The sequence below is a fragment of the Mastigoproctus giganteus genome, chromosome 2 (assembly GCF_048544385.1).
Source record: "Mastigoproctus giganteus isolate SK-2022 chromosome 2, ASM4854438v1, whole genome shotgun sequence".
Classification (NCBI taxonomy): Eukaryota; Metazoa; Arthropoda; class Arachnida; order Uropygi; family Thelyphonidae; genus Mastigoproctus; species Mastigoproctus giganteus.
In genome coordinates this window covers 73452588-73475173 of record NC_143576.1, presented here as the reverse complement: position 1 = coordinate 73475173, position 22586 = coordinate 73452588, and the positions used below count along the sequence as shown (strand labels likewise).

At 37.5% G+C, this 22586-nt stretch overlaps 1 protein-coding gene across 1 annotated transcript in view; it reads right to left on the bottom strand.

Annotated features, from left to right (window-relative positions):
* The window catches only part of LOC150089342 (SURP and G-patch domain-containing protein 1-like), a 306779-nt gene that overhangs the window by 161677 nt on the left and 122516 nt on the right, over positions 1 to 22586 (bottom strand). The window contains exon 8 of the mRNA XM_090368518.1: positions 791 to 879. Coding sequence (XP_090224644.1) covers positions 791 to 879 — 89 coding nt within the window. The remainder of the gene's footprint in view (positions 1 to 790; positions 880 to 22586) is intronic.

Genomic DNA, 22586 nt, shown 5'->3' with positions numbered 1-22586 from the left:
TTCTATTTTCTTCGATAAATGAGGAGGGCGGGAAATGATATGTGAGAACCGCATCTCCTCTGGACCAACTATCTCCAATTTTCCTGATTAAAGTATTCTTCTGTAAAATGTTGCAGGATACTTAAGAATAAACTAAACTGTTTTTTAAAATAATTTTACTTCATAATTTAATATTTTCTGTTTATCACCTTTAGAAAAACTATAATACTGAATGGCATAAATCTCAGTTGACATAGCATAAAATTCAAATTATTTATCATTTAATAATATTATAAATGAAGTCATTAATTTACAAAATTTTATACTAAATAATCATCATAGCTTATCTACATGAAATACTCTTACTTGTGAAATATAAAACCTCCTAGGACAAATTTTTCTTCATATCTGAATATATAACATTTTGCCTATCTGTACCTAACTGCTTTTATGACAATTCAACAATGTAACATGACTGCATACATTCCACTTATGACTAAAACAAAACTGAAATCAAAGCTAACAGTATTTAACTTATACTGATCAATTCAGTAGATATTTTGACAAAACGCCTAACACAAATATGGCTGAATTCAACAAGAAAATTCTTCTGTAAAATTGCAAAAGACAAGTGAATTAGAATCATTCCAAGAAAACCTGAAAAGTCTGAAGGTATGCAATAAGACACATGAAATTAAGTGTTTTCAGTTTTAGTAAAATGATACACAAATGAAAATTTGAAATTCACTTTTATAAAAAAAAATGTGAAAGGAAACGTGATTTTTTCAATAAAAATTTATTTATACATTACCTTTCGTTGATCTTCTAGCTGTTTCCACTGGGCCACTGTAAGATTGGTAGATCCAAATACCTGAATGGCATATGCCATAAGACCAGGATCTGTAAATGTTCAACAAAGTGTGCTAAGATTAGCTAAAAGATAAGAAAATTATAGCGAAAACCCATGCCAACAAGAAACACCATCTTAATGAGAGTTTCAATGTAACAAAAATAGTTTCAGGTCCCTGCTGTCTGCAATTATTAATAACACTTTTTAAATCTCATTTCAGAGATATAGTTAAGATGAAAAATTTATGCCTAAATGTACTGGTTTACTCATATGAAAATTGAACACCACGAATGACCTCATTATTATAAATACAGTTGTAGTAGTTAAATGAAAAAATATATATAAATACAATACGAGAGTTTAAAGATGAGACAAAAGAATTTCTTTACACACTATCAAGTTGTCCTCGTTTTTGATTGATCATGATCAATATCTTTTGATATGCAATACTGAAACCCCTTCACTCCCAGCAGGGGGGGAAAAAAACCACAGATGTAAGATGGAATGTCTGCCCTCTTACTTTTACTTGTTATTTTATTTTCTGGTGGGGAAGAGCTCAAATTTAAGAACAATTTAAAAAAAAAAAGAAAAAAAGAGAGATATAATCTAATTTAGTCTGACCTAAAATCATCCACACATTTTTAATTGCACCGAAGCGGCTCACATCTGGTGAGTAAGGGCTTGGCACACCCAGGGTCCTGAGCTGAATATCATCATTCTTCTCTTTCTTGGGGATTCCTTTCTACATCTGATTCTCATTCTCTCTCATTCTCTCTCTCTCTCTCTCTCTGGGTAACTCGGAAATTTTTTTTGGCTGGTGCAGCATTAAGCCTTAGGCTTCCTTGCACCATATGGCTAATAATAATAATAATTTTGGTAGCATAGCAATGCATGAAAAAAGTTTCACTGTATTTAGAGTTAACATGACAACATAATTCAAGGAAAACAAAGAAGAAAAAATCATTTCGATTGCCCATTCCCTTCAATAATTTGCCAAACTATTTTAAATTTATTCAAACTACTCATTCCACATTAGGTGAAAGTTCATTCCAACTGTCAAGCTGCTGGAACAAACTAATTTACTCAGGTTGAATACTATTTATTTCTATACACTAATTCTGCAACCAACATTTTCCAGTTTAAATGAGTGTCCCATTTGCGTGCGTGCGTGTGTGTGTGTAAATGAGACTTCCAAATCTAGATGAGGCCTAATTATTGCTTTATACAATGGAATAATCATCCATTCAGCTATTCTAGCAGCCTGTTCAAACTACCCAGATAATTTCATGTAACTAAACTATTGGGGGAAAAAAAAAAAAAAAAAAAAAAAATTGTTGGAAACTAAACCAGGCATTCTAAAAAGATTGTTATGTTTGTTATTTTGATTTTTAGGAGCATTAGCAACTAAGGCCATATTGCTCCAGGAATATGCGGCAGTCATTCCCTGACCTTTTCCGCATCCTACGTATTTGGTGGTGACGGGCTGAAACCCCAGTCTAATCAAGAAGCATGTGCTACGCACTGCTGCTGCTCCTTCCCACCTGGCTACGGAGGCACCTCATTCTAAAAAGAATGGATTTGGGTGGGTGCTAGATTTACTATAGCATTTGAGAAGTTCGTAAGGCTGAATATGAAGAGGGTAGTGGTACAGTGCTAAAAACTACTATATTTAAAGTATTAACATTTCAAATAGTACCCACTAAGTTCTATGCAGTTTCAGTAACGTCTTTTTTTAATTATGGGTCCTGAAGACAAAAATTGTGTGGATGAGGAAAGATAATATAACAAAGACTTGCTAGCAATACAAAATCTGTCACCCAATATTTGGGAAACAAGGGGACTATGTCAAAGGCAATTCATCAGGATTTGGTTAAAACACTGCAGGAGGATGTCCCTTCCTATTCCATGGTTAAGAATTGGACAAAATAATTTAATCAAGAGAGAGGTGACCCACACCATGCAAGCTGCCCTGCCACATCCAACATACCAGAACTTGTTGACAGTGTGTATGATCTGGTGATGAGTGAATGACAAGTGACAGGTTGGTACATTGCCTGTGTCTTGGGAATCTTAACTGAACATGTGTGCCAATTAAGAGGTTCTCACTATGAAAATGTGTCAGACAATGGTTCTCAAAGTTGCTGACAGTATATCAAAAATGCAAATGATCACTTGTAAAGAGGACACTGTATCATTTTCAAGCATATGCAGCAAATTTCTTTGCAAGGTTTCTGTTCATTGATGAGACATTAATGACAGTAAAGACAGTATGCCACTGCAACTGGATGTAGTTGCAGTGGCATACTGCAACTGGGTCCAATGGATAAGTTGGGCAAATGGGCTGAGAAGTGACAACTGAAGTTTAGCATTGACAAATGCAAAGAACTGCATATGGATAGCAGTAACCCAAGAGAAATGTACCAACTAAGTGGTACTATACTCAGGGAAGTGGAGAGTGAAATAGACCTGGGGGGTAATTGGGCAGTAGGATATGAAGTTTGCTGAGCAGCAGACAGGTTGCCAGAACAGGTCATGGAGTCTTGTCATTTATATATATACATATATATATATATAGGACATATTATATATATATATATATATAGGACATAATTATCCCGTTGTACAAGAAACGGTCAGGCCACACCTCGAGTACTGTGTACAGGTCTGAAGGCCTCATTTTAGGAAGGATGTACAGTTGCTATAATGAGTACAAAGAAGGGCAACAAGACTGGTGAGGGGAAAAAAGTGGAGCTCTTACCAAGGAAGACTTAAGTTCTGCAAATTGCAGCGCCTGGAGATTAGGCACATGCAAGGTGACCTGATTGAAGTTTTGACTTTGAAAAGGTTCAGAAGCAAGCAACTGTAAGTGGAATGAAAACAGATTTTTCAGCTGAAACAGGCAAAATAAATAAATTTAAAAAAAGTTTTGCAAAAAAAAAAAAAAAAACAGGAATGCATCCTAAAAATGTGAGGTGTTTTTTATTAAGTCAACACTGCCCCAGTAACTAAATTTTACTGCCAAATTACAAATTTTACATTAAAATATACATATAGGATTGCTTAACAGTATGATAAACTTTCAAACATTAGCTTATTTATGACTTTTCTATCGGTGGATTTCTGTTTGGATTTTCTACTCGACATCAACTGATTTTACAGGTTTAAGTAGGATATTGTTGCAGACTTTGCCCCCTTCAGAAATGTTGAATTAAAGTTTTGTTCATAATAATGACCCAGATCTCTAGGAATGACTACTGAGCATTTCCAATACTGAAAAGACCTCAGCATGACTTAGGATGATTTTTTATAAAGCCAAACTCAGTTATAATCAGTGCCGTGAGACCATGTAATGGCTGTACAAATAATGACTATAGTGATATTAATAATGACAATAACATACAAAGTGGGGTTCACCAAGGATCAGTATTGGGACTACTGTTGTTTATGATTTTCTTAAATGACATTGATGAAGGGATAGAGGATGTGATGTCTAAATTTGCAAATGGTGTAAAGATCGGTAGAGTAGTTAATGATCACTGCCAAGCAGAGCTTCTTCAGACTGACCTAGATAGACTACAGGGATGGTCAGAAAAGTAGCAGCTATGCTTTAATTCAGCAAAATGCACTGGGGAACAGCAACCCCAAAATAACTCATACACTTGGTGGTGGAGTTGAACTAAAGGCAGTAGTGGAAAAAAGGGACCTGGGAGTTACAATACAGTCAGAGAAAGTTCTCCTAGCATTGTAGACAGGTTGCAAGGAAAGCCCATGATGTCCTATCGATGATTTATTGAACATTTAATCGTAAAGATAAGGACATCATAATTCCATTATATGACTATTGTTAGTTGTTTGTTTATGAGCTTTATGGCACAAGGCTATAATGCGCCTAACTATGGTGATGTTAAATACACAGTTTATGTATACAAATGTTGAAGTTCACACTGCTTTGTACAGTTGTATCTGTTTAAAGGAATGAAAAAATTTTGACCACATGTGGGGTATCTGTCAGGCGGTCAGCAATACTGAAAGAAGTGTTCGTCCTGGAAAAAGAGGTAAACATAGCTTGTCTGTCACTATTGTATTTGGGGCAATCAATGAGTACATGTTGAACAGTGAGCTGAGCGTTGCAATTTGTACACAGTGGTGGATCAGTACCTGCAAGAAGATAAAGATGTGTCAGAGGTGTATGGCCTAACCGTAGTTGGGCTAATACGACTTCTTCATGCCTGTTTTCACGTATACTGGATTTCCAAGGTTGGAGAAATCCAGTCTTTCTTTATACAGAGTAGTTTGTTCCCAACTTGACTTTGCCAGATGTGTTGCCATTTTTCAAGATACCACTTTTTTATAATTGACTTGTAGTCTGTGATCGGTATACTAAACAGCTCATCTATAGGATCTGTAGCAATTTCGCAGCTATATCAGCACATTCATTTCTGAAAATTCCCACATGACCAGGGATCCAACAAAAGATGATTTTTTGTTTCTTCCTATTTAGCTTTGTCATGGTATTCTAAATCTGTATGAGTAAGAGGTTATCATGATTTTTATTCTGCTGTATAGCTTAGATAGCACTAATGGAGTCTGTATAGATCACACTGTTCAATATATTTGTTGATATGGTGAAATTTAACGCTATGAAGGTAGCACAGAGTTCTGCAGTGTAGCTGCTGCATTCAATGGGGAGTTTGGCTACGGTAAGGTTGGGAAAAACTGCTGCTGCACCAACATGGGTGAAGTTCTGGGTCTGGATGTAGGTTACGCTTCCTACAGAAGTTATCCCGACAGTCTTTTGGTGAGAGGTGAAAACCATTGTTTTGTGACCATTATACAACTTTGTTGATGGCACCTTGCAATTGTCTTTCTACCATTCACATATTAGGCAAATGACAGGAGATACTGAAGTCATCGGCATATAGAACAGTGGACACTGTCTGTGGTAGATCCTGTGTTATGGAATTCATTGTTATGTTAAATAGGGTGGCACTTAGTACTGAACCCTGTGGGACTCCTTCTTGGATAAAACTGAAGATAACTGGTTGCTGACTTTAACTTGAAATGAGCGAGGATGGAGGAAGTTTCTGATAAATTTTGGCAGGTGTCCACATAGTCCTAGATTGTATATGTTTCACATTATACCATACCTCCAAGCTATGTCAAACGCTTTTTCTATGTCAAAGAAAACCACGACATTAAGTTCTTTTTGTACAAAAGCATCACGGATGTTTATTTCTGCCCCGATGAGTAAAGTCTGAGTGGATCTGCCTTCAAGGAAACCGCACTGTATTGGATTAAGAAGGTTATTTTGAACTAGAAACTAGATCAGGTGAGCACTGATCATTTTTTTCAGGACCTTACTCATGCAGCTGGCGAGTGCAATGGGTTGATAATGTTGTGAATTTGTAGGGTCTTTTCCTGGTTTCAGAAAAGCCAAAACATAAGCGTGGTGCCATTTGTCTGGGAAAGTATTCTCTTTGAAAATTCTATTATAAAACAGTAACAGTGTCTTAAGGGCAGGTTCAGTAAGTTGTGCTATCATCCTGTAATGTATTCCATCTGGTCCTGCTGCACTGAGTTTAGTGGTGTCTAAAGCATGGTGTAATTCAGATATTGTGAAGGGGAGATTGTATGCAGCACTAGATGCCGATTCGAAATTGATGAAATGTTTCTCAGCCTGTGTTTTGCGTACCCAAAAAAGTGGCGTGTAAGATGTCATGGCTGAGATTCTCATGATCGATTCGTCAAATGCGTTTGCAATCTCCACTGGTATTGTGACATCACAACCATTTACAGTTAGTATGGGAAGGTTGATGCGTGAATGTTTTGAGTACGTGTCGTATTTTTGCCCATATCGTTTGCGTTTTTGTAATCGTGGAGGCAAAAAGTTTCTATGCTTCTCTTTTGTTGGTCTGCCTAATACGTTTTGCTTTTGCCTGAGCCTGTTTAAAGCGGATGAGATTTGCAGTTGCTGGAAACTTCCTGAAGATGTTCCATGCTCTGTTCTTTTCTTTTTTTGCCGTGTTGCATTCACTATTCCACCACAATTTTGAGCTTGCTGATATTTTGATGGATTGCTTTGGAATCACTTGGTCAGCTGTCTGTAGTATTTGGTTAGATATATATTCTGTAGCCAAGTTTACAGATGTTTGCTGGACCTGCTTTTCTTCCAGTATTGCTAGTTGCTTGTATATGTCCCATTTTGCTTTGAAAAAGTTCCAAAGTTGACAGTTCTGTTTGAAAAGTGGGGGGGGGGGGTTTGTTTCAATCCGACTTATCACTGGGTAATGATCACTACCCAGTGGATTGCTATGAATAGAAATCCAAATAGAGTGATGTAGTTCCGGAGGGAAACGGTTATATGTGATGTCAGATTGGTTTCCTGTAGGCAGAAGGTGATAGGATCATATTGTGTGAGGAGAACTTGGATGTCATTTAAACTGCTGCAGTATCCTGTACAGTTCCACTGAAGAAATGTAAGCATTATCTGGGTTTAGTAGGACTACTTGATTTGTTTTCGAAGGGCTGAAGGTTTGCTTCGCTTAGGTTTCCCTTCTTTGGAAAGAATGGTTTTCCAGTGTCCATATCCTCGTCGGTATAAAGTTCTAGTACATGTTCATCTTGCTGTGAGCTATCTTCTAAGTCCACGCTATCTGTTTGGTTTGCATCAGGAGAAGTGCATACTGTAGCATTTTCCTGAGGGATGGCATCTGGTAGCAAAGTAATCAGCGTATTTATTGCTTTACTTTTTTTGCTTGCTGTTTGGTTTAGTGGAACAGTGGCCAATACTGACCTTGCCCAATCAGATGGTGATTCATTGAGTGGTATGGTTACCACTGTTTGGGTTGTAATTGATATTTGTATTTTGGTTATTTGAGCATAGGTTGGTTTATTAGCATTTGGGGCTGGAAAGGATTTATTTCGCCTCTTGTTAGGTGACATTGTGTTCAATTTTGTACCGCTGTACATTTTTTTTCCTTTTCCAAAGGGGACAATCCTTGGAAAATGCCGGATGAGCTTCTCTGCAGTTAGGACAACTAGGCGTTGTAGCTGTGCAATCGGTAATTGTGTGTGCAGTGGATCCACATGCAGCACAGGCAGCTGCTCCTCTGCAGACTGTCTGTGAGTGCCCAAACTTCTGGCACTTGTAACAGCATAAGGGGCTTGGAATGTACGCTCTAACACGGCAATTAAGATAACCTGCTTTGATCACTGTTGGTGATTTAGGGTTATCGAAAGTGAGTATTATGTTTCGAGTAGGAACTAGTATGCCATCCTTCTTCGTCATTATTCTTCTGACATTTATGATTCCTTGGTCTTGTAGTTCCTGTTTTAGTTCTTCACCTGACACATTCATGAGGTCCCATTCGGTGATGACACCTCTTGACGTGTTCGGGGAGACTTGGTGAAATTGTAACAGAAGTTCCACCAAACGTTTTTTTGTTTCAGTAGTTGCTCAGATTGTCAGGCAGTGGCTACTTCAACCAGTAAGTCACCTGATCTTAAGCAACAAACTGTCTTTGGGGTACCTGTTATGCTTTCCAGGCATTTGTGCACTAGAAACAGCAAGAGTTTACCAATAGGTTGGTCTTGGGTTGAGTGAATAATAAGGAAAGTTGGAGTTTTGATTCTGGTTACATCAGTCTTTTGACGTTTAGCTGCTACAAAATCAGTCTCCGATTGTTCACGCCCTGTGAAGGTCTCACCTAAGCACCCAGTGGATTTCTGGGTTTTAGGAATGGTTTGCTCCATTTTGCCCCAGAAGGGAGAGCTTTTCCCTTCCAGGTTACCAGCCCCACCACGTGGAGGCAGGAGCAGTGCCAACTTTGTGACCAAGCAGTAGTGAGTTAGTAGTAAAACAAAAAAATTAAGAAAAGAAAGAAAGAAGGTTACTTTTCCTTCTGATCTAGTAAAATGTTTTCTTTACTGAATAAATTGAGTGTTAATGTAATGCTAAAAATAAGGAAACTGTTTTATTTCACCAAGAAAGAGCACTAATTTACAGGCAAAGACACTTGATCACAAAATCACTTGGCACCTGGGGCCTAGCTATTGTTAGACCACACTTGAAATGCTGTGTTCAAGTATGGAGACTGCACCTAAAAAAAGACAGAGCTTCTTGAAAGGGTCTGATGATGGGTAAAATGGCAGCCATATGAGGAAAGACTTCGAATATGTGGGTTGCACAGCTTGGAAACTAGGCACCTTAGAGGAGACTTGATTGAGGTGTTTAAGGCTCTGAGAGGCAAAGGTAAAATGAATGATGGCAAAATGTTCAAGTAATCAAAAGTTATAAATGATATTAGAACTAGGGGCCATAATTTCAAGTAACGGGGAAGATGTTTAGAATGGATCGCAGGAAGTTTTATTTTAGCCAACAAGTTTTTTTTTTTTTTATGAAAATCCCAAACACGAACGGTATCGAAACCTATAGTACTTAGTACCGTGCATGGGTTGGAGAAGTATGGGGGGAGGGGGGTGCCGGAAACTTTGCTCTAGAGACTAAACATGGGTTTCACCACTTCAAGCCTCCAATAAGCAAAGTGGTGGTATTTCACCAGTTGATGAAAGTCATCTATAGGTGGTTGAGGCTGACAGTTCAGGGAAATTCAAAGGTCAGCTGGATAGCTACCTATGGAACTATTCATGTTAGTTGCCTATGGAAGGAGGGAAATGGATAGGTTGTGTATTTCCTTTTATTATTTATTAATTATTCATCATCATGAACTTGATCTGGCTTAGGTCTTTTAGGACCTGTTCTGTTGTAGCTCTTGGAGGTGGTCTTGATCTCGCCATTGTTGTCTTGGTCTACCCACATTTCTCTTACCTGTAAGTTTGTAGTTAAAGGCTAATTTCAGGATTCGATCTGGGTTCATTTTGTTCTATGTGGCTGGTTCATTTTTTCTGATACCATTTTATGTCATTTACCATGTCATCTACTTTTAATTTCTCGTAAATATCTAAAATTCTTTGATGATCTAGTCCTGTAAAGCCTAATAATGGTCTTAAAAATTCTCACTTGTGCTGCTGCTGCTTCTAGTTTTTGTGCATCTTTCTTATTTATGACCCAAGTCTCACAACTGTAGAAGAGGGTTGATTTTGAAGTGATGTTGTGCAGTCGTAATTTTGTTTCGGTTGTCATTTGTTTTCCAAAGTGGCATTTAATCATTCCGTTCATTTTATTATATTTTTGTAGTTTAGTGTGGAGGTGTTTCCCTTCATTTGATATTAAATTTCCCAAATAGGTGAAATCAGATATTTGTTCTATTATTTTGTCATCAATAACAATTTTGACTATGTTTTTTCCACATAATCCCACTGATTTTCTTTTTGAGGTGATTTTCATCTCTTACTTTTTGCCTATTTTATTCAGTTCATTAGCTGCTATCCGTAGTTCACCTTACGGTTTTGCAATTATAACTTGATCATCAGCATATAATATGGTTTGGATTTTATTCCTGTTGTTCAACTGTATTCTGCTGTTAATTTATTTTATTTTATTATTATTTTACTCTTATTTTTTTGGTTGGTGCATCATAAGCCTTAGGCTTCCTTGCACCATATGGCCATTAATAATACTAATAAAATTTATTCAAACCACTCACTTCCACAACACTAGATGGTAGTTTCTTCCAACAATCAATTACTGTCTGAATGAAAGCCAATTTTACATCTATCCTGTAGCTACCCTTCCTCAATTTAAATTTATGTTCCCATGTGTACACTGTCTGAGAAACTGTAGAATAACATTATCATTAAGCTTACTCAATCCATTTAAGTTGCATACTTCAATCAGTTTGCCAGACTTCGACAATCTAAATTTCCAAGAGCTGCAATTTGTAGAACCAAAGCCTTTTGTGGCAAGGGTTGTATTCCCCTGAATTCCCTTGAAGAATACCCCTTGTATTATTGACTAATCTGGTTACTCTTCCAACACTCATCATAGGAAATCCAAATCTTTCTTAAAATGAGGCTTCTAGACCTGAGTACTCAAGGTGTCCAAACTACTGCCTTATATAATGGGATAATCACCTCATTACAACTGCTAGCAAAGTTCCTTTGTATCATTCAGAGAATACCCCATGAGCTGTTCTATCAACTTACCTGCACTACTCTGAGAACTTAATGTCTTACTATACAATCACCCCTAGGTCTCTAACAGAGCTCCAAAATGTAATGTCTTTATCAATTTAGGGGATCCTGCAATTGCTGCTATGTTCTCTTGTATAAGAAATAGACAATTTGTCTAGAGCTTGATTAGATAATGAATGCATTACAAGAAAGGCTGGCATGTTAGTATCAATCAGGAGCAGTCAAATTTTCATTTTCTATTATTGTGGTACCCATATGTACTATTGCTGAAGGGCTAGTTGATTCCATGAAAATTGCTTTTCACCCCAGATAAGAACTTATCAAATCAAATTTTCAACCAAGTCCAGCCCCACCATGGGGAAGCAAGAGTAGTGCCACCTGGTGATCAAGTGGTTAGTTAGTTGGTAGTAGTGTTAAAATAAGTATACACCAAATAGAAGTTACTTATCCTTCTCCAAAGCTTCTCTTTTAGTCTTTATTGCATTGCAATAATATGACTCTTCAATGACTCTCTAATATGACACTTCTTTATGTAAAACTCCATAACATAAAGAAAGAGCCAAATTAAAGCTAGAGGATTAGCATCGAAATCCTGACTCTCTCTAGGTTTCTGGTGTAAATTTGTCAAATACTGACAAATTTATTTTAAATGACTCTCGAGTAAATTAATTTGTTAAAATTTACTTAGAATACTTATGGTAGTATTCTATGTAAATTAGAGTACTACATAAGCAAAGAGAGAAATTACGGGTGATCCCCGCTTAATGCTGATAATTCGTTCCGGAAAACGAGCACTAGGTAAATCAGCGTTAAGCAAGCGCCACTTTCCCCATAAGGTAACATATGTATTTTTGAGTTGCGATCGGTGATAGGATATTTAATAATAATTAATAAGTGGTAGTGAAAGGATGCACAAATGTCGGTCAAAATATTTAATATTCAAATTTATGTATATATAAAATATTCTGCAATACATATGTATATAATTATGTGGTAACTACTTAAGTAACAAAATTAAACTTAAAATTCCAATTAAGATCATGAATTTAATTGATCTCAATTGATTTTAATTGATTTAATTTAATTGATGAATTTAATCATGAAAAATGTGTCGATTTTGGGTTGTACATTGGCCCTCTTCCTGGTAAACCAAAAGGGATTTTAATTTTAAATCCCCCCACAGCGTTACCACCCAACAATAAAGTCAACCGATCCTTTGCCGCTTTGAAACCTGGCATATTTTTTCTTCTTTCAGTGTGAAACTTCTTTTAAGCATTCATTTCCAAAAAATGTCCTGCTTCATCTAGGTTAAAAACTTGTTGAGAAGTATAACACATAATACCCCTCTTCAATAATTTTAACAAGTTCTTTTTTGAAAGTTTCAGCTCCTTGATCTGCACTTGCGGCTTCTCCCTGGATTTTAAATCTATTCAACCAGCCCTTACTAGCTGACTTACTAGTTTTAAATGGTTCCACATTTTTTTTTTTATTTTTCCTTTTTTAGGTGAGTTTTCTTCAGATCATCATATAGGCTAATCTCTCTCTCTCTTTTTTTTTTTTTATAACATTTAACTTAACTTAATTCTGCATTGGATATTATCTTCAATAAAATTAGTTAGTCTCTCCATTCACCCCAGGGACTCACATCTGGTGAGTATGGGACACCCAGGATCCTGAGCTGGATATCATCATTTTTTCTTGATGATTCCTCCATCTCTCTCTCTCTCTCTCTCTCTCTCTCTCTCTCTCTCTCTCTCTCTCTCTCTCTCTCTCTCTCTCTCTCTCTCTCTCTCAGGGTAACTTGAGAATTTTTTTTTGTGCTGGTGTAGCATAAGCCTCAGGTTTCCTTGTACCATATAGCTAATAATAATTTCAATCCTAATAGCTGGCCTAGCACTAGTAGCTTGCAGTGGAACAGCTGTCTTTCCCGCTGCAAAAATTAATTTTTATCTTTTATAATTGTTCTTACAGTTAAACTTGCCAGTCCTAAATTATGGCATACATCCGCTTGTCGTTGACTAGAATTGATTCGCTCCAAAACTAAATTTAATTTTCAGTCTTTTTCTTACATTTGTAGTCTTCGTACTGCATCCAGATGATGTTGCTTTTTCATTCTTATCCGCCGTTATTAACTCTTCGAAAATGTAACTGCATTGGTTGCATTGATTATGATACGATGTTCGAGTAAACTGTCCGTTACACATAATGTCTAGTACTCTACTCAGTGATGACTAGACTTCGGATAAATGCATATAATGCAAATATTACAAACAATATACTTGATCATTTTTTAAAATGTTGATCTCGGAACTACGTAACAAGTCACTGTACTACAATTAAATTAGCGTGCGATAAAATTTCACCGAGCGTGGAAAAATTTCTCAAGTCGGTGTGGGAAACATTTTAATGCTGTTTTGCTATTCATTTTCAAGCTATCGACTCCATCAAATGAAACGATTTCGTTAAATATGCCAAAAATGCAATCTGTAAAAGAGTGTTATAGTGATTTGTGACAGCATATCAGATACGGGTTATACTATAAGAACAACGTTATAGCAAATCAGCGTAAAGCAAACCACATTATAACGAGGGCCTGCTGTATACGAATTTTTAGAAAAGCAGAACTTGACACTTCAAATGAAAAATTTTATGGTTGCAATGACATCTTTTCTATACCTTTTGGTACAGATAAATTGATGGGGATCTGCATTCAGGTTCTAGATAGTCTGAAGCATGCTGATAGGAATAAGTATTCTAAGCAGTCAGCTGGTGAAACCTATTACAGTTGCTGCAGAGGGGGGGGGGGGGAAGAAAGGCTCAGGATTTCATGTGGGATTCTCCAATAACAAATTGTTCCAGAAATCAGGAGAGCTGATGTAGTTTGTAATTAGTTTTATGGTGGCAGTCTAACTTCTTTCTTCAACCTCGACTTTATAATTTGGAATTGGGGGATGCTGTAATGGGATAGTGTGCATGCCATTTGTGAGGTTATAATTGCATGTAAGCATGCAAACTAAACTTCCATGCAACCATTATTGGATCCATCAGACTATGCTGAGGAGTGTGGATCCAGAAGCTGCAGGCCAGATCTGAGGAATGCGAGACGGATGCATTGTCCTAAAAATGTACTGATGGAAGAAGCAGTCTTGAACACAAAGTAAATGCTGCTTTGCTAACCATCTCAATCTACACATTTTGATATGATGCTTCAAGATGTCAATAGAAAGCTTTGGTTCAAATATCACTCCTGGCTCTGTGTGATGGTAAAACTTAAGGATTAAGGAGCTGTTTAGCATTATTAGAAGATAATGGTTTGGCTTCAATGAGAAGACTACAATTTTGAAGGATTCATTTGCATATCAAAGTTTAACAGATATTGAGCGAGATACAGGAGTTTTAAATTGATGGCTTCACTGCTTTGTTGGTGGTTATCTGTTGACTCAACTTCTGTTAAAGTTTTAATATCATATGCACAGCAGAGTACGTCTGGTCTGCTAACAATGAAGATGGCTGTATAGAGTAAGCCAGAAACTATGCTATCTTGTCAGACCACAGCAGTTACTTTGTTAGTGAACATGAACTTATTTATTATTATTATTAATAATAATAGCCATAGGGTGCAAGGAAGCCTGAGGCTTATGCTGCACCAGTAGAAAAAAAAAAGTTGAGTTACCCTGAGAGAGAGAGAGAGAGAGCTCAGGACCCTGGGTGTGCCAAGCCCATACTCACCAGATGTGAGCCCCACAGCCTTAATTACTTTAAGGTGGAGGATTCTACTGGAGAGATGAGATCATAAAAAAAGAATTATGTTACCTTTGATCAGACAGTATTTCTCATGGAAGTGAGAGAGGCTAGAGATACTGTGTTAAAAGCTATTTGAACATTAAGAAAAATAAATGCAATCTTAGAATTATCGTGAAACACATTTAACACTGAATTTGTAAGAAAAAGGTTTATTACAGTTGATTGCTATTTCAATGCACATTATACCAGAGGAGGGTATTTGTGGCATCATTTGAATTGTTAAGCTTAGGAATAAAATTTCTTCCTGAAGCTTTGGCAAGTAGCCTAAACTGGTTTATGGCATTCGATGCACTGACATTTGGAACTGATGTGATTCAGTATATACTCCATTGAAAAGGAAAATAGTTTTATTTTATAATGGCATTATACATGTTAAGAAGGTCATCTATGAAAAATGGCTCAGACATTTAAGAAGGAACTGAGGAACTTTATCTTCTCCAGAAGTTGTGGTCATAGGTAGACATTTGATGGCATTAGCAGTAATAGCTTGATAATTTTTGGTCTTGATGGATATCACGGCGAGATCCCATTTTCCTTACATTTGAGGGTACAGCTCTAAAATGGTGTTCGAAGACCGGCCGCTAGTTAGTACACTGGACAGAGCCTATTGGTAACCTTTAGGAGGCTTCCAGATCAGCTAGTGTATAAACTTGCTACCTCTACTCTGCCATATAGTGAATGAAGGGAGTCTGAGTAGTGTGTATATGCAGGACCATTTTCGAGGCCACATTATGTCAAGGATCTAGATATACGGAGGATGCGGAAAGGTCAGGGAATGACCACCGCATATCCCCGGAGCGATATGGCCTTAGTTGCTAATGCTCTAAAAAATTAAACAACATATTCTTGCCATGTGTACACCATATCCAAAAATTTCATCACTTCATACAGCATGTCACCCCCCCCCACTTTTCCTATTGAATACACCACAAATTGTCAAACTAATAGAGTAAGCTTATCTGCAAAAAGATCTAAACTTCGCAAACAATTCCTAGTTCATTTCACAAATATACGTGGTCTCAATTCTAATCTCAACGATGACCATTTCCACTTGCAGTCTGCCAAACCCCATATACTTTTCCTGACAGAATCTGTTATCAGTTGAATTCAACTACCTCAGTTGCCCAAATTATTGGCTGTATAATTCCATTCACCTCAAACTGGTACTTGTGTATACGTTTGTTCCGATATTAACTGTCAGAGACTTGGGTAACTTGGAATCTCCTCTTTTCAATCTTCTCTGGCTAAAAATCTCTCTACCTCATCGTGTCAAATTCATCTGTTGTCTCTACCGTTCTCCCAAATTCACTAATCACTTGGACCTCTTCGACTTAATCTCTTTGCAACTTGACTTTCTCCAGTCCAACTTTCCTAACAGTGAGGTGATTTTCCTTGGTGATTTTAATGTTCACAACTCCAACTGGCTTCCATTTTCTAGTCACACCAACCCAGCTGGTCGAGATGATGAGGCTTTTGCAATTACTAATGACCTTGCACAGACTGTTCATTTATGTACAAGAATACCAGACAATCCTAGCAATACAGCCAACACGCTTGATCTTTTTCTCACAAACAACCCTTCTAAGACAGACAAACAACCCTTCAACCTCAGATCACAACTTGGTGATTGTCTCTTCTCCAATGGAGCCTTTATCTCATGACTAATCCCAACCTTGTATTGTTTGGTATTACAAGAATGCAAAATGGGATGACCAGCGAGATTTCTTTTCTTCTTTTCGTTGGTCGGACTACTGTTTCAAAACTTCTGATGTCAACGTTTGTTCAGATCGTGTCAGTGAAATTATCTTTGTAGGAATGGAATCTTTTATTCCACACTCCACTTTAAAATCTCGTCCTTTATCTAAACCTTGGTTTTGATAAAGGACTTGGTTTTCCAATAAATGTGCTAAGGCCGTTCAGGAGAAGAATGTTGCATATTATAATTGGCTTGTTTCCAATTCAGTTTCATTTTCTGCTTACACCAAAGCTCGCAACAATTGTAAAGCTGTTATTAATCAGTCCAAACTAGATTTTCAACAGACTAAGAGTAGAAAACTTGCTTCTTGCCCTAATGGTAGCAGAGCATTCTGGTCTCTTGCCAAAGCTATTGGCAGCAACTTTTGCCTATCTCTGCACATACTTCTGTCAAAACCAGATGGTTCTGTTATCACTGGGGCAAATAATAAGGCTGACCTGTTAGCATCCCATTTTTTTTCCAACTCATGTATTATTCATCTTGGTAAAATACCTCCCACCATTCCCAACATGCTCCATTCAATGCCTCCTGTGGTCTTCCGTCAAAAGGATGTTAGAAGGATTTTGACCAATCTCGTTGCTAAGTAAGCTCCAGGTCCTGATGGTATTTCCTCCACTTGTTCTCAAAACCTGTGCTAGTGAACTTACTTCTGTCCTTTGCCGCCTTTTTTTACTTTCTTATTCCAAAGGTGTTTTTCCTTCTGCTTGGAAATTTGTTCATATTCAGCCAGTTCCTGAAAAGGGTGACAAATCCCTCCCATCCAATTATCATCCCATTGCAATTACTTCTTCTCTTTCTAAATAATGAAGAAATCAATTAATCGCCAACTCTAAAATCACCTAAAAACCTTCCGTCTGATCAATGATCGCCAGTATGGACAAATTCAATGGAAAGGTTTGGTGAAACACAAGCAGTTCAAAGGATTTCGATCGTGTTTGGCTTAAAGGTCTTCTAAACAAGCTTCCATCTTATGGCTTACCAACTGTTTTTTGTAATTGGTTATCCAGTTTTCTCATTGACTGCTCAGTGAGGGTGATGGTAGATGACTCTCTGTCTTCTAAGTTCTCCACTAATGCTGGTGTCCCCAAAGGTTCAGTTCTTTCCCCCACTCTTTTCCTCTTGTATATTAATGACCTTCTTCCATTTACTGGAAATCCTATCCATAGTTTTGCTGATGATAGCACATTGCATTCCACTTACCATTTTGAGAAACCGGCTCAATCATCCGGTTTCTCAAAATGCTCAATCAGCTTCAACTTCTCGAACATCCGCTACCAATTCCTTAAATGCTGATCTCCAGGTAATTCTCCAGTGAGACAACTTAGTTGATTTCAATTCTTCTAAAACTCAGTCTTGTCTTATATCTCGCAAAAAGGATTCTGCTCCTATGCTTATCTTTGGTGACACTCCAATTTCTAGGCAAGTTGATATATCTATTTTGGGGATTACCCTTACTTCTAATCTCTCTTGGCACAAGCACATTACAAATATTGCTTCGTCAGTATCTAAAAATTTGGTTTTCTCTTTCGCTCTCCGCATTACTTTTCTTCCAAACAGCTTTTCACTCTGTACAAATCGCAAATCCACCCTACCATGGAATATTGTTCCCACATCTGGGGCGCTGCCTCAAAACCTCTCTCAGGTTTCTAGATTCCATTCAGAAGAGGGCAGTTAAGTTAATCAATGACTCATCTCTAACAGAGTCTCTCCACTCGCTGTCTCATAGATGTACTATTTCTGCTGCATGCCTTTTCTACAGATACTTCCACAGGCACTGTTCTTCTGAATTGGCTTCTATAATTCCCACTCTCTCTCTTTAAAAACAGTCTGAACACGTGCCGCTACCAGCCAACATCCATTTACTGTCCAAATTGAAATTAACAGAACCAACTTTTCATCTTCCTGATTTATTCATTCAACTGCTGTTTTCTGGAACAACCTTCCTTCAAGTCATGTCAACAAATATCTTCTTTCATCTTCTCAACCTACAACCCAAGCACGGTACTAAGTACTATAGGTTCTAATACCTCTCGTGTTTGGGGTTTTCATAAAAAAAAAAGAAAAAAAAAGAAAAAAAAGAGAGGCATATGATGCAAGAAAGGATGCTTATTAAGATCAGCAAAAAAAAAAAACCTTTCCGTTTCACCCATCCATTCAACTCCCAAAAGTTTTTCTAGTTCAACCTTGAATTTATTTAAGCTGTCAACTTCCACAACAACAGATGGAAGTTTGTTCCATCAATTAACCACCCACTGGCTAAAGGCAAATTTCCCAACATCTATTCTACAACTGTCTTTTCACAGCTTGAATTAATGCTCCTCAGGTGCAAAATCTGAACAAGAGAAAAAATCCCATCAGCATTAAGCTTGCTCAAACCATTCAGGACTTTATACACCTCAATCAGATCACCTATCAGGTGCCTATTCTCCAGATGTTGCAATTTACAGAACTTAAGCCTATCTTTGTAACAGCAACTCTTTGTTCCACTCACTAATCTTGTCACCCTTCTCTGTACTCGCTGTAGCTCAACATCTTTCCTAAAATGAGACCTCCAGACCTGTATGTGTTACTCAAGGTGTGGCCTGACCATTGCCTTATACAGGGGGATCTTCAGCTCCTTATATCTGCTGGAAGAATTCCTATATTGACAAGCCATGAGCTGCTCTTGCAGCCTGTCTGCACTGCTCAGAAAACTTCATATCTAACTGCACAATGGGCCTCAAGTCTTTTTCATTCTCCACTACCTGAGTGTAGTACTGCACAGTTGGTATGTCACTCTGGGATTACTGATACCTATATGCAGTACTTGCATTTATCAATGTTAAACTTCAGTTCTCACCTCTCAGCCCATCTGCTCAACTTTTCTAGATCCTGATGCAGTAGAGTACCGTCCTTACTGTCAATAACAACGTTACTAATCTACATATCATCCGTAAATTTGAACATAAAGTCTGATATACTTTCATCAATATCATTGATAAATAAAGCAACCGACAATGGGACCAACATGGACCCCTAGGGAACTCCAATAATAACGTTAGTACACAAAGAGCAGTATCTTTTTCGTAACCATCCCCCTCAACCATCCTTTTATCCATTGTAGTAACTTGCCCTTAATTCCATATTGTTCAAACTTGCATAGTAATCCTCCAAGTGCAAAAGTATCAAAGTATACTAGGCACCTGCGCAGCGATATGATTGAGGTGTAAGGCCTTGAATGGGTTGAGCACGCTGAATTCTCATGGGATCCTTCCACTTTTGCAGATTACGAACCTAAGGGGGCATAAATTCAAATTAAGAAAAGACATGTAGAATAAATGTGCGGAAATTTGCCTTTAGCCAGCGGATGGTTAATTGCTGGAACAAATTTCCAGCAGTCATTGTGGAAGTTGATAGGGTAAATAAATTTAAGGAGGAACTGGACAGGCATTTGGAGGAAATGGTGTGACTTTTTTTTTTTTTTTGGCTGATGCTGCATAAGCTCATACACTTGCTTTCTTGCATCACATGCCACTACCACTACTACCTCACACATTCATATTCCTTTCATGGAAGCACTAATCTCTTTCACAATAGCATTTTTCATCTCATCACAAGCCTGGAGCTTCAAGCCCTCAGTTGCTTTTATCAGAAGTGTCTGATCTTCATTTGCCATGCTGGGGATATCATAAGCAACTTTTTCTCACACTGATTCAATGCACTCTTTTAAAGTGCAGATACTATATATCTCCTTTCCCGTGCTCGTCACTAATTTTTGCATCTATATTACTCCACTTTTCTTCCATATTTTGAAGTCTAATTTTAAGACTGTCTAGAATTTTTGTCACTGGCATTATGTTGCAGAAGTCCTTGTTGGTCATCAGAGCCTTCATTGAGTTCTACCTATAACTTTCTACCTAAGATTGATATTCAACTCTATTTCCAACTCTCAGACTCAACCCAAGAGGAAACTGTTGTTTGTTCCTATCTATAATGTTACACTCTCCAACACTTGGCACTTTGATAGGATCGCACTGATGATTTCCTTATCCACATTTATCCCTTCCAAAAAAAGGTACTGCTCCACATCTTTCCTCAAGTTAACTCACTGAAAGACATACTATTAAGTTTGCCAAAAACCTCAAGCATCTTGAGTCTTATACATTCCAAACTCTGTAATCGTTTCTGCATTCATCATCAATGTACAAGACTTAGTCACTGTAGTAAATTGATCACCATTAATGTTTAAGATATCCCCTTCCATTCTAAAGATGATGAAATAACTAACGACAAATGATGTATTTACAATTAACGCTATATTCAAAGAATTGATAATTAAGTTTTCTGAGACATCTCCAAAGTCATAAATTATCTGATTTTTGTTCCTCCTTGCCAGTCCCATATCTTCTGCAATATTGTGATGTATCATTTGAATTTGCTTTATAAAACTCATATCACCAACAATATTTTCGAGCATCGTTACCACCTGATCCCACTCATTTTCTTGGTCTCTATATGTTGTCTTATCTTGAAATTCATTATCTTGAAACTCATTTGTTCTAGACCACAGAAAACAAAACAAGCTTGAGGAACCATCCCCATTTCCTGATTAATACCTTTATACGTTCTTTTTCTTCTATAAGGGACCCTGCTTTCTTAATAAATGGTCACCGCTGTCACTTGATTCACAATTAATCAAGAAACCATGTTGGATAATATTGAACTCCAGCTCATGTCTTCTTCCTGTTCTCTGACCTTAGGGATAGACTACTTACATATCCTTTTTTTTTACCTGTCTTCTATCCCCATCTTCCTTGAAGTTCAATTTGAAAACTGAATTCAGATTCTTGTGAGATTCTCGATCTGCTTTTTCCAAAAAAAGTCAACTTTATTTTCATGCTAAGGTGGTAGATGACTTTCATCAACCGGTGAAATACCACCGCTTTGCTTATTGGAGGCTTGAAGTGGTGAAACCCATGTTTAGTCTCTAGAGCAAAGTTTCCGGCATCCCCCTCCCCCCATACTTCTCCTTCAACCCATGCACAGTACTAAGTACTATAGGTTTTGATACCTTTCATGTTTGGAGGTTTCATAAAAAAAAAAAAAAAAAAAAAACCTACCTAGATCTATGCTGAACAGCTACTCCCGCAAGAGCTAGGCATCCCCCTCCAACTTTCTTAAATATCATTTTTCTTTAGTTGATGTTCAGGACACAAAGCTTAAGGACAGCGGGTTGTCCATCTTGCCTGTAGATGCTCCTATGCCAATTTCATTTTACCCACTCTTCTTTGTATCACTATGTGTTTTGTCCTGATTCCCTGACTTCCTAGAAGAGCCATGGCTCATCATTTCTGTTTCCTCCACACAAGAGAAGAGAAGGGAAGGGGTTACTCTTTGTTAAGAAGCATATTAAATCTAAGGCAGTGGCCATGGCATACTTATGTGTGATTTACTTAAAGACATAATTATGGTCAAGGGAAGAGAGAAGGGTTCCCCCTTTCATAAAGTTGGCAAACAGTGGTATAAGACAGTTTTTGCAGTCTATGCAGTGAGACCCACTGATGACATTACCAACAGCAAACCCTAGGCTTTTCATACAAACTAAGAAATGCTATTTACAGCTTAGAGCTAAGTGGATGTCAGAGAAGAAAAACGCATGGGATACACATTATCAGGTGATATAGAACCCTATGGGGGAGATAAAGTAATCTGCAATCAAGTCATAAAGGAGATTATGCAAGCTAAGGCAGATGAGAAATTTTTGGCAAAGAACCAAAAGAAAAGCAGCAAAGACTTCCTTGCTAATATTAACAGAAGGGATTGAATCACATTGGTCCACTTGATGTCAATGGTTTCATTCAAATGAATTCATTGACATCAAAATTCAAATGAAATTTGAATTTTGATGATCCTGCTCGGTTACTGGCAAACTGAATGGAGAATTTTGCATGTACATTCACACAGAGGAATACTTTAAAGATATTAATCAAACTCAAACACAGAGTTTGTTATTTGGTTTTTAGGAGAATTAGCAACTGAGGCCATATTGCTCCGGGGATATGCGGTGGTCATTCCCTGACCTTTACGCACCCTCCGTATTTGGTGGTCACGGGCTCGAACTCCGGT